The 14,001-nt window shown below is 34.3% G+C and overlaps 1 protein-coding gene across 2 annotated transcripts in view; it reads left to right on the top strand.

Annotated features, from left to right (window-relative positions):
• CNBD1 (cyclic nucleotide binding domain containing 1) overlaps positions 1-14,001 on the top strand; it is a 529,678-nt gene that overhangs the window by 9,749 nt on the left and 505,928 nt on the right. For both annotated transcript variants that reach the window (XM_074284959.1, XM_074284949.1), the window contains exon 2: positions 11,749-11,815. In XM_074284959.1, the coding sequence (XP_074141060.1) occupies positions 11,749-11,815 (67 nt within the window). The remainder of the gene's footprint in view (positions 1-11,748; positions 11,816-14,001) is intronic.

Raw genomic sequence — 14,001 nt, 5'->3', positions numbered from 1 at the left:
TAAACAGTCCTTTAAAATTTACAAAGCACTTTGTACTTGACAGAATTTTTTTTTTAAATGAGTATTTTTACTTCTTTGTCTTTTAGCTGCTGCTATTATGTGATCTTTCTCTAAGCAGGGAACCTACTCTTTGTTGTTATACTTGTCCTGAATGTAGATTATAAACTCCTTGGTCATGAAGGAATAGGAATTAAGGTGGCTTTTCCTCACCTCCAAAACCAGAAAAAGGATTAGTGAATATACTGTATGATAAAAAGAAATTCTTCCTAAAAATTCAAGCTATCTACAAGAAAAAATAAGAGGCTACTTCATAAAAGAGTAACTTCTTCACTGCTTTAACCAGAGGCAAAATAATTACTTTTATAGATATTATAAAAATCATTTCATTATGGATTACACTTAGATGGCTTCTGAATTTCCTTTTGATTCAGAAATTCTGTGATTCCTAGAACAAGAAATAAGGAACCCTTTTTTGTAGATCCCACATTTATGCTCCATTAAAAAAAAATCATTAAATTTCTAGCCATATTCTTTTGCCCTAAAAAATCTTCCAGGTTCTTTGAATAATTATTAAGAATTAGAATATTTTAATCAAACAGCTTCATAAAAGAATGAATCCTGGGCTTTTATAAAAGCTTGTAAACAGGAAATATTTCAATTTAATTGCAATGCAAATTGTATATCTCCACTAGAGGTCACACTTTACTCTATCAACATTGTATATAGACTAATGGCTAATAAAGAATGCTCTGTGGGTGAATGTGAGCATCTTTAAGAGAATTTTGTTGAATAGGTTTATAATGAATAATAATGACAAAAACCTTGATTTTTTTCTTATACCTCCAAAGATACTTTAGTCTAGCTATAACACAGGCTCCAGCTAAGTCATGGGGGAGGAGTAGGTTTCTTTCTCTATCTACTTTTCTCCTTTTAATCATGTCAATTTGGAGCTAAGAGAAGGGACAGAATGATGCTGCCTGCTCCCCAATATTTAAATTATTTCACTGTCATATTTTTTGGGGAAATTAATAAAATTGTATTTTTACTTCCATGTTTTTATACCATACCTAATTTTTTCTTCCATAGTCAATCTAAAGATTACAATGAAGAGAAATTTAAATCACTTTGACCTCTAAATTATTTTACTAGTTGTTATATTGTTACTACTAAATAAAACACTGCTTTCCTATTTAACTATTCCTTCTATACACAGAGGAAATTAATATACCACATAAGAATAACAAAACTGGCCCATTTGGGAGCATGGATTAACTCAAAATAACTCAAAATAAGAATTCACAAATGAGCACTATGTACCACACTGATAGAGTTGGCTTTGGGGTACTGGGTTTTAGTTTCTGCACACTAAACGTTTCGCCAGCCTTATCTCAGCTTTGTAATGACCACATCATTGCCAAGTGTAGGATTAGTCCGGTAATTACTCTCCAGTCACTCTGTCACAGTGGCAACCATTTCTTCCTTTAGCTCAGCTCTAACTAAAATGAATGATGGAAGAAATTCTTTAAGAGAAAAAAAGCTAAGAAGAAATGGGCTTTTATTAAGCAGAAAAGAAATCTTACTGGGATGAGGAAGTTAAAAAGATCATGGGACAATAGCTCTGGAATTAGAAGCAATCTTAGAGACTTTGGAAGAGAGAGGTGATCCTGAATCATTAGGTTTTAGTTTTGTTACAGTAATTTAGTTAGAAATAAAAATGTATTAAATGTTCCAAAAATCACTCAACATATGTTTCTTTTGCTCATTCCACTTTTCCATTTTAAATAAAAGTATACCAGATACTGATCCAGGGGCTGGTGACAAAAACTAAATCCTCAAGGAGCTTACATTCTGATATGTACAATACATACATGAATCTACTATGTACAACACATGCATGAATAAGTAATAAAAATGATCTTCAGATTCTAAATCATCTCAAGATTTCCATCAAACTAATCCAACAGATGTTTATTAAGCTCCTATTATGTACATGACACAGTCTTCTAAATTTATATTTTTCTGTATCCAAGTTTATCCAAAATTGGAGGCTGAATACCCACAGGGCCAGGATATTATGCAATAGGAAGGGGTTCTTTTAGCTATAAATTGGGTCAAATTACACATGATGGTTCCCCTCCCTTTAAAAATTACATAACAAGGAAGATAGTACAAATATGGTCTTCATTTTGTTGTTGTTCGTCCTCCATTCTTGAAGAACATCATAACATCAGGGAGGTGACTCTGTGACAAGCAAATAAATTGGATTTAAGTTGAGGGGCTGTGAAAGGTCCCCTGCCTCTCCCCTCCAAAGTCATCTGGGTCCTGTGGCAAGATATAGATCAAGATGACTGAAGATGGCCCTGGATGCAATGGGAGACCCTGGTCTTTTTAAGCTCAGGTTTTTAACAGGTCTCAGTTCCACTGAGGCAGCACCCCAATTGGTGATTAAGGCTAGGTATCAACTGAGGTAAAAAAAAAATCTCTACTTTCACCTAATCCAAAAAAAGATCTAAATAAATAAATGAATGAATCCAGGAAGGACATAACTCTCGGGATTTCTGGCCAAAGAAGAAATGATTACTATTTACATTCAATATGAGTGAATCAGGATCCAAAGAATGATCAATGATTTTTCTTTGAGAACAAAGGACAAATGACAACCTCTGTGAGTAAAGCTAGAATTGATCAGTTGGAAAACTTCCTTTTTGCCTTGCTTCCCCCCCTCCTTTCCTCCCTTCCTCTCTTCCTTCCTTCCTCCCTTCTTTCTTTCCTTCCTTCCCTCCCTCTGTCCACATAGGGTATCATACCCTTACCTACAGATACTCTTAAAAGAATTTTTTTTTTCTCTTTTGCATCTTGAACCTTCCCAAGATATCTACATGTAGCTACATTTCTTAAGGATCAGGCCGTAAATCTAAACCAATCTAATTGGTCACTAATAGGTCTTCATTTTGTAGATAAGGAAACCGACCCAAGGGGGTTAAGAGACTTGCATATGTAAATATAGTCTCAAATGGCAAATGTGGAATTTGAATCCAGTCTCTGCAATTACAAGCCTAGCTATCTTTATACACTATATGGTCTGTTTGGTATCCTCAAGCAATAATCCAGTGAAATAATTGAAACATCTAACTTGGTTTTTGCCCCTATTTGTTTCTGGTACTCAGTTAAAGGGAGAAATTGTTCTTTTCTAATTCTCCAAGTCTTAAGGTAGGTAAACTGATTATATATTGCTCAGGTCACTATATAATATTATAGAAAAATTATCAAGTATTGTTAGTAATCATATTAAAAATTTGATCATCTGTAGGTTAGTCCATATGGAGCCTAAGAACCCAACAGCTTTGCTTCTATATGCTATTTGCTTTATATAGGTAAAAGGTGACTTAATTATGAATCAGTCTTTTAAAATGTATTAAAATTAAACTAGTACAAATTATGTGTATAGTAATCAGTTTTCATTATAAATTTTCACACATTTCAATTTCATATTTACAAAGTGGCATCTGTCATTGCTGATTAATTTTTAGACCACTAAGGATTCATATTAAGTCAAATTTCATCCTTCAGAAACCTGAATTTAAAACAGTATTAATTTGGACTTGTCAACTTCTAATTCTTTATTATTAGAATACAGTCATTGGGTGAGCTTCTAAAAGTTTTAGAAAAGCTTAAGAGATTAATTCATTACTCCTTATTTAGAAGGAAAACTAGCACATATAATAGTGTTAAGTAGTTGCTATGTACCAGAAAGAGTGCTAACCTTTAATGGTACAAGAAACGCAGACTGCCCTCAAAGAGTTTTCATTCTAAAGGGTGAGACAACAGTCAAAAATAATTTTACCTACAAAACTTAAACAGTGATCTCAGAGGGAAGGTATCAAGAGGTAGTGGGGTATTAGGAAGAGTCCAGTAGAAGGTAAAATTTGAAAATTTAAGAGATAGATAGGGGTTAAAAGGGGGAGCATTCCACGCATTCGGAAAAAGGAATGTCAGGAGATGGAGTGATGTAAGTATCAGCAAAGAAGTCATTGTTATAAGATCATAGAATGTAAGGATGGGAGTAAATGATTTTTTTCAGCAATCCTTTATTAAGTTCCTTTTATGTACTGAATTGTGTACCACAGACTAGAGGAAATACAAAGATAAAAAAGACAGTTTTTATCATCAGAGTGCATATGGTCTTTTAGCACACTATAACATATATACAGATACTTTTAGCGCAAAATAAAGATGTATGCACTTCTTGAACATGATTTCATTTCTATTTTTGTATCTGCAGTGCCTAGTATAATGTCTTGTATATACTAGACATTTTAATAAATGGTTGTTTAGTTGAACTGAATAGAAGTGCAATAGAAAATACTATTCAAAGTAAAAAGGAAATTTTTTAATTGAGAAAAATCCTAGAAAGCTTTGGATAAATGGCATTTGAATTAAACATTGAAATGGCTTCATTTTTTGGTCTTTGTGTTATCAATACCTAATTAAATCAAGTTGACAAGCATTTATTAAGTCTATGAGCCAGGCTCTGTGCAAAGCTCTGGACACACAAAGACAAAACCAGTTCCTGCTCTCCAGAAACTCACAATCTAATGAGGGAAATAACAGGTGTATAAATACGTACAGAGAACATATATAACAAGATAAATTGAGGACAGCCTGGGAGAAATTAAGGAAGACTGAGAAAGAATTCTTATGAGGTGGAACTTTTAGTCAAGACTTGGAGGGGACTCCAAGCACAACCCTTAGCACAGTCCCTGGCTTATAGTAGGAAGATGTTTAAAACATGTTTATTGATTTGTTAATTGATAAATATTTCAGCAGATGCAGATGGGGGAAAGAGGATAGTCTGAGGCATATAAAACTTGAAAGTTTTGTGTCAAAAGGAATAAAAATATTTGGGAATTGAAAAATACAGGATCCAGTCTTAACCTGGCCACTATCTCACCATGAAACCTTGGATAAGGTCATTTGATATTATTTGAGGTTTGAAATTTTTCATCTCTTTTTTATACTCATAATAAAAGTAATGAATGTGAAAGCTTTTTGATCTTTTCAAAATAAATCCTGCTACAGAGGTATCTAGGTGGTGTGGTGAAGAGAGCACTGGTCTGAAGAGAGAAAGACCTGAATACAAATCTGGCTTCAGATACTTAAAACTTATTAGTTGTATGCTCTTGGGCAAGTCACTTAACCAGGATTACCTTGTTTCCCCTTCTCACTGTCCACTATCCTTCCAAAAAGAAATCCGTATAAACCATCATCAAAGGAACAACCTGGAATATTGCTCATGGTAGGTATAGATAACTTCTAGATGTTAACTAATAAATCAATAAGTTAACTATTAACAGAATTCCTTTATTTAAGATGTTTTCAACCATAACTTGACATAGTTTTTAAAAAGGGAATCAAAGAAAAAGGGAAAAGAGAAGCATATAAGAACAAGTAACTATATTCTTGATCGGAGTACTACAGGGAATTCCCTTTATATGAGTCTTTTTCCTGCCTTGAGGCTTATAAAAAAAAATCTAAATATGGCTTCTTATCGTACTCTGTATGTGATTGTGTGTTTAAGGTATAGGTGCTTTTTTGTTTTGTTTTGTTTTAAAGAGATCTCAGAAAGGTGCAGCTATATTCTGGGCTAGTGCTTTCACAGAAGGTACAAAATGCAAAGTCAGTAGGGTACTATTAGGGATTAAGCTTGTCAGTCTGTAGAAACAATATAGAAATACTCATTGGGGTGGTGTAATGGAAGTGGTCTTAGTCAACCTAGTTAAGAAGCTGGTGCTAATTTCCAGGTCCTAATTTTACCCTGTGAGGGGATGTGTGTTAGACCTTTAGAGGGGATATACCTTGTTGTGTACCACAACCTTTGTTTTGGGTAAGAGGGAATATTTCCAAGCCACTGGAGTGGCCGATGGTGATCATGTTAGTGTGAGTTGCCATCCAGCTTAGTAATTGCCTAAAGGAACATTTATCATAGGTATTTTCTCTCTCTTTTATAGTAACATGATTTAAAGTTTTACTACAGTTGCCCTTTCTAACGTAATGAGAATTGAGTGGGCACTGAAAAAGGGAAAAAAGGGAGATTTGTGGAGGAAAATGTAAGCTGTCTCTTAAGTACTGACTTGCAGGACCTTCGTGGTAAACCACAGGTAATAGGTTTTTTCTGTAAAACACAGATCACCACTGAACTAAATTGCTTTACTCTGGCATAGTTGCAAATATCATGTAACTTTGAAAATGCTTATAAATTCATGACTTTTCTTCTATCTTGTGTAGACCTAAGTTAAAATCCTATTTCAAATACTTACCATTTGGGAGAATTTCTGAATCTCTTAGCCTAAGTTTCTGCTTTAAAATAGGTGGCTTGACTTGATGGTCTTTATCACAGGATCCTCTGATTCTATGATGAGGATCATCCTTATGGAACATGGAAATGGGATACTTCACTTTGATACATAGACTGAAAATTGATGTTGTGACCTGGCTCTATCAAATTATTAGGGTGTTTGTAGCTATAATTGGGGAGTTCTCAGGCTTTCTAACTTGTTTAAAGTAGATGAACTTCTGGAGAGACTTGAATCAGAACTAGTTAGTAGTCTTCAGAATTAAAGACCCACCAAGATTAGATCATATGTCTTTGCAGTTGATATGGTCTTTTTTGCATCCTCAAAGCTGAAGTCCAACAATCAGCCTAAACACTGATGGTGAAGGATGAGATTCCTCATATTCTTGGTTAGTAATCTTATGCTAATCTATGGGGAACGTGTTCTAGTATTTTTTAGTGGGATGAAAAATTTACAAGGAAGTATTTTCTCAAAGTCATCCAAAGTCAGAATCTCAGATTGGGAAGGGACTTGAGAAGTCATCTAGTTATACTTGTATCTGAACAAAGCTAACTAATAACAATAACTTAGCCTTTACATAGCATTACAAAGTTGGCAAAGTAGTTTCTTTATATTATTTGATCATCAAAATAGCTCTTTGAAGTAGGTGCTTTATTATCTTCATTTTAAAATTTGAGGAAATTAAGACTGGGAATAAATAAATTGTCTCAAATCTCATATCTTGAAAGGGCCTCAAGGCAGGATTCAAACTTATTTTCATCACTTTAAAATCCACCATTTTTCTAGCCCATTCCAGTGGGAGGGGGAGAAGTTTTTCTTAAATGAACTATGCAAAGAAATAGAAGAAAACATGAGAAAAGAATGGGAAAGCCAAGAGATCTCTTTAGAAAATTAGAGATAACATGTAAAAATAGGCATGAAAAAGACAAAAATAATAAGGACTTAATAGAAGCAAAATAGATTGAGAAGAGGTGGCAAGAATACACAAACTATACAAGAAAGATTTTAACATCATCAATAATCCTGATAGTATAGTTTCTGATCTAGGGTCAGATATCTTGGATAATAAAGTCATGTATTGCTAACAATAAGACTAGTGAAGGTGAGGGAATTTCAAAACTCTAAAAGGTGATGCTGGAGAAGTACAATACTTGATATGCCAGCAAATTTGGAAAATTCAACAATGACCTCTGGATTAGAAAGAGAAGTTGATGTCAATCCTAAAAAAAGGTAAGGCTAAAGACTGTTCAAATTACTGAACAATTGTGCTCATTTTACACAAAGCAAGGTTGTGATTAAGATTCTGCAAGTAGACTTCAGTGAAATGTGAACTGAGAATTATAGAAGTGCAGGCTGGTTTTTAAAGACATAGAGGAACTAGAGACCAAATTGCCAACATTTGCTGGATTACGAATAAAGCAGGGGATTTCCAGAAAATGTTTACTTCTGTTTCATTGAGTACACTAAAGCCTTTGACTCTGTGTATCACAACAAAATGTGGTAAGTGCTGAAAGAGATGGGAGTACTGGATCATCTTATTTGCCTGCTGAGGAAAATGTCTGTAGATCAAAAAGTAACAGAAGTAAACATAGAACAACTGATTGGTTTAAGATTGGAAAAGGAGTACAAGGTGATTATATATTTTCACCTTATTTATTTAACTTATATTGGAATTAAGAATTTCAGGATTCTGGGGGGGGGGGGAAATCCACAATCTCAGTTATGCAGATGGTACTACTCTGATGACAGAAAGAATCAAGAAGCCTCTTAATAAAGGGGAAAGAGGAGAGTATAAATGCTAGCTTGAGGCTTAATATTTTAAGAAAAGTAAGATCATGGAAAGTGATCTCATTACTTCCTGGCAAAGAGAAGGAGAAGAAATGGAAGTAGTATCAGATTTTATATTCTTGAGCTCAAAGAGCACTGCATATGGTAACTCTAGCCATAAACTTAAGATTTTGCTCTTTGGGAGTATTAGTGAAATTTAATGAAAAAGTAAATTGAGATATGTTTCTCCAAGCAAGATATTTTATTATCAGGGATAGTAGCCTGAGAATAAAATGGGTCAGGGTTTGCCTTAGTTTCTAGCCAAATACCCTGAATTAAAGATGCAACTCATTTTTATGAACACAGAACAAAGAAGAGTATAGGATGGGTGACATCATGGGGTTGAAGTCAACAGGATTGATTACAAAGCTGAGGTGAGAGGGACAACATGATTGGTTGAAGTTTGGTAATAAGCTAGCAATAACACCTCTCCTTACCTCTTCCACTTAAGTAGTGTTAATTATTTAAATCCAGCTGCAAAGGTCTAGGGATAATTGACAAATATTTTTGGACAGTAAACTATACATCCTTGAAGGATACTTTGTGATGTAAAGATATTAGATGACTCTTTTATGCCAATCACATTCTCCAAGGTTATCTAAATTCCTTGAAGTAAGAATAGAACAGTGAACAATAACAAGAGAAATGAATATCTAAATTTAACTCATTATACGCCAACTTAATTCTGAACTAAGTTCAGAGGCAAACTACCCTGATTTAGGAAGATACAAGGCAGAATCATTAATTGTTACTTCAATTAAAAAAGTGATATAGAATCAATTTAAATTTTTCAGAAGAAAAGTTATGGCAAATCTGGACAGCATAGTAAAAAAGGAAAGATATCTAATACCTCATTTTTACTATATAGTGAAAGCTATGGTTTTTTTCTGTAGTAATGTGTGATTGTGTGAGTTGTACTATAAAGAATTCTGAATGCTGCAAAATCAACACTTTTAAGTTATCTTGGAGAAAAATCTTGAAAATCCCTTGGACAGCAAGGAGATCAGATCAGTCAATATTTAGAGAAATTAATTCAGACTACACATTGTAAGGTTAAATGCTGAAGCTTAATTATTTTCACCACATAATGAAAAGACAATCTTAGGAAAAAACCCTGATTTTAGGAAAGATTGAAGGCAAAAGGAAAAAGAGATGGTAGAGAATGAGATACATAGATAATGTTATAAATTCAGCAACCAGAAGCCAGGATGAACTTGAGGAGATGGTGAAAAATAGAATAGAATAGAAATGCTAGGTGTGTGCCAGTCTATGGCAGGGGTGAGCCCAAACCCACAGGCTATATGTAAGGGCTCATGAAATAATTTGCTAAGGTAAAAACAGAGGCGATGATGAGCTAAAAGCTAGGGATGACAACCAGCCTCCCACTTCTTCAGTTATATAATCATAAATATCCAAATGGTCCTTGGCAGAAAAAAGATCCCCTACTCCTAGTCTATGGATTTACAAAGAGTAAGACATGATTGAATGAGTGAACAACAAAAGAATCGATAGAGAACCAGTAGTATTGATTGAATAGGGAAGTAGTCATACTTTCATTCTAGGAAATTAATTTGGCAGTTGTGTGGACAATGGAATGGAGTGGGAAGAGAATAAAGTCAGAGAGACCAATTAGGAGGCTATTGCAATCATCCAGGGCAAGATATGATGAAGGCCAGAACTAGGGTGGCTATTGTGTGAGTAACAAGAAAGAGAATGATTCCATAAGTATTGGAAGGTAGAAATGGCAAGATTAGAAACGGGGAAATCTGGAAAAGAAGCAGGGAAAATGAATAAGTTCCGTTTTGGACATTCCATTCAGAATGACAGTTTGTGCTGTTGAGACTGTCATAGAGATGATAATTTAACTCAAGGGAGTTGTTGAAATAGCCAAGGGAAAGAGCTCTTGAAGAGAAGAAAAGGTCCAGGACAAATCCTTTGGGAATAAACATAGTCAAAGGGTCATTGTAAGTCATGTCTCAGCAAAGGAGACTGAGGTGGAGTTGTGACACAGGTAGGATGATATAACGGGGTAAGAACAATACCAAGAAGAAAGGTTATCCAGGAGAAGGTGGTTAAAAGTGTTAAATGCTGAAAAAGGCCAAGGAGGCCTGATAAAAGGATTATCAGATTTGACAATTAAGACAAAAGTGGTGACTTTGAAGAGAGGAATTTCAATTGAGTAGGGGAGTCAAAGATGAGTAAGAGGTTGACAATTTGGGAAAATGAAAAGATAGTGGTATCTTCCATAGGAATAATAAAGTTTAGAAGAGACAAAGATGGAGGTGGGGGGTTGGGAGAGCAGTGACTAGGGGTGATTTAATTGAAATCTAGAATGTCTGAGAATGCCTTATTATTCTGTACTAGTTATTGATAAATTTGTAAATGAAAAATGAAGAGAGAGAAAGGGGCGGGGGAAGGAGACAGACAGAGACAGAGAAACATGGAAACAGAGAGAGGGAGAGAGGGAAGGAGAAAGAGAGAGAGACTGAGAGGGAGAGACAGAGGGACGGAGACAGAAAGCAGCTAGGAGAGAATATAAAGTAGTGGTAGAAGCTTAATCACTCAGAACCTGTTTCTGTGGTGATGAGAGATGAGTGTAGATGAGTTCTTTGGAACTCTTTATATATAGTTTATATCTATGTAATTATAAGTTAGATATTATGAGAATTGAGGAGGCCATTCCAGGCAGCTATCGAAGGCCAGGCCAGTTGTGGAAGAGCATGGTGTAATTATATTACAGATAAGTTCACGATTTGCTGGGGAGTGGGTGGGTGAAAGTAGAATTCATTCCATCTTTCTGTCTTCTGATTAGGCAATCACCTACCTAATAAAGTTGAGGTAGAATCCCTTTTTGGGTATTCACTATCTTCTCCTTTGGAGATCACTGAAATAGAGCACAAGATATAATAATATACAATTAAGAGCAAAAATTGAATAGCTCACTTTTCCTTTCCTTCTCCAACCTCCAGAAAGTGTCTAGAAGTAACTCTTCTTTATCTTCCTATGGAAAAGTTCCTGTTTTAGGAAATGTTCTTTCTCTGTGGCAACCCAAAATTTAAGAGACACATCTGGATTCAATGTCCTTAAGGCACTACTTCCAAGCTAAGTTCAAACGTTACCTCTAACACAAGGTTTTTCCTGATTTTCTCCAATTGCTAGCTTATGGTGTCCCCTCTGTCCCCCTCTTCAAGTTTTTTGTATTTATTTTGTATAAGTTTGGTATAAATATGTCTGCACATAAAGTAGATTGTAAGTTTTTTAAGGGTAGGAGCTGATTTTTTTCCCCCATTGAATAGTCAGTACATAGAAGAGAGTCTAGTATGTACTTGCTAATCTATTCAGTTTTTATTGAATAACCTAATGAAACAATATTTTAACCTAGCTTCTTGTCTAATTCAATGTTACTTACATCAGTTTAATGCTACTAACATTTCATTTCAATAGTCACTGGATTTTCTGTGCACATTAAACTTCATTTATACATTTATCTCAGTTTGTGTGACTTTAGAAAACTGCTTATTTAAAATTTTTCTTCTCTTTTTTTTTTTTTTTTTTCTTTTTGTGGCAGAGCCGTCTAAAAAAATTAATTATGTACAACTAGAAAAACTGTGTGAAATCAAAGGACTTAAAGCTGGGTAAGAATAAAATGTTGACTTTTAAATTTATAGATAAATAAGAGGGTATGTAATTTGGGGAGATAATATGGGTATCACATAATTGATTCTTAACCCATTTCCCTAGAATAAATGCCATGATTTAAGAAAACAATTTAGTAGGAAATAAACGTAAGTTTTCATGGGCATGGTAACTCCAGTGTTCAGTGATTGAGACAGTATGGCATAGTAAAAATAGGTCTGTTCTTGGAATCAAGAAGACTTGGGTTTAAATACTGACTTTGACTTTTTAAATATGTGATCATGGGTAAGTCACTTCATTTTTTAATGCTTTAGGCTACTCTCTAGATCTATAATTTGGAGAAAGTTGTTGCTCTGCATCCAGAGGGAGTCATTTATATCAATGACATTACAAGTCTAGCTCTAAAACGTCCATTTGTATTATAGGTCAAAAGAAGAAACTAAAGTAAATAAGTATGTTACTGTTGCTAGAATATAAAAGGATATACTTCCTTGAATTAGAAAGCCCATCTTCTCAATAGAGCAGCCTACAGTTATAATTTCATAGATTTAGACTTGGAGGGGATCATATAGGAAAATATATTAAAAATCTTTTGAAAAGTTTGTTAATATTTTGATGGTTTTTTTCCTTCAATTCAGACTGAAAAAAGCATGCTGTTTGCTTATATTTCTTAGGATGCTTAAGAAGCTTGAAAAAGTTTACCTAGAACTGTTGGTCAAGGAAAAAAAGAGAATTAAAACATTACTAGAGAATTGGGCTAACACTGCTAACTGGCCTTTTTAGATCCTCAAACTCAATAAATAGGATCATTTTAATGATTACTTTTAGTAAAGAAAGACCACCTAGATGTGATGATTAGAAACAAATTAGGACAAATGCATATTTATGGTATGATTTGTCTTATTATTTAGAGAATTAATAATTTATTTAATATGATTTAAAATTAGGAACCTATTTTGCTTATGGTTTTTTCTTGGACAATATCCTTCAAGTTTTATTTTATAAGTGCTCTGAATCTTTTCTCTTATTGTAAAAACATTTTTTTTCTTTTTCTTTTTCTTTTTTTTTTTTTTTCCTTTTCTGAGGCTGGGGTTAAGTGACTTGCCCAGGGTCACACAGCTAGGAAGTGCTAAGTGTCTGAGACCAGATTTGGACTCAGGTCCTTCTGAATTCAGGGCTGGTGCTCTATTCACTGCGCCACCTAGCTACCCCTAAAAACATTTTCTATCCATGGTATAGACTTTTTGCTGGATTTATTATGTAATTAATAATGTATATATTCAATAACTTTTTAAAATCAATAAAGTGTTTTTGTGTGTGTGTGTGTGTGTGTGTGTGTGTGTGTGTGTGTTTGTTTTTGGAACAGAGGATATACCACTATGAAGTTTGCAATTTAAAATCTAGTTGGCTGAAAGGTATTGAGAGAAGTGAATTGCCCAGGGTCGGGATATTGCTTAGAAGTAGGATTTGAATTCATGACTTCCTGAATTTGTGGCCAACTATCAATTAACACCATGCTGCCACTCTGTTTTCCTGTCTTTGGTGTGAACATTTCCTTAATAGGAACAATTGTAACTCATTTCTTTTTCACTGTGCTTGATTTGTGTTCCATTTCTCCCACAGATTCTCTGCAAAAAGTCCATGAAAAACTTTTTCTAGATCTTTTTTACATTTCTAGGTCTTTTTTTTTTTTTTTTTTTTTTGTTTACATTTCATGGATATGAGTGAACACTGGTGGCTATTCATTTATTACCTCACTCCTGCCCTACTTACTTCCACTTTCTTACTTTCCTCTACTATGTCCCTGATAATGAGCCATGCTATGATTTACTTGTATCTACCACATGTACACCTCAATTGCTTTTTGGCTCACTCACAAATTTGATACCTTGGTGATTGCTGCATTACAAGACCAGTAATCATGCAAAACTCTTGAGACAAAATTTGTGTTAAAAATGATGTCTTTGTTCTGGAGCAGTTTAGGAACCCATAAAGATCTCTATAATTTCTCAGTGTAATCCAAGTCATATTGTTCTTCCTATATAATTCTAGGCCCAACTTAACAATCTTCAAAGCTTTTCCCAAATATTATGTATTTATACTCTAATTCAGAGCAAATCTGTCTAGGTGAATGTCATTGTCTAGACAACAGATATTTTTTCATTCATTTAGCTTTTCCTTTTTG

Source organism: Sminthopsis crassicaudata, chromosome 1 (assembly GCF_048593235.1).
Source record: "Sminthopsis crassicaudata isolate SCR6 chromosome 1, ASM4859323v1, whole genome shotgun sequence".
In the NCBI taxonomy this organism is placed as follows: domain Eukaryota; kingdom Metazoa; phylum Chordata; class Mammalia; order Dasyuromorphia; family Dasyuridae; genus Sminthopsis; species Sminthopsis crassicaudata.
This window is presented reverse-complemented; position numbering and strand designations above follow the sequence as displayed.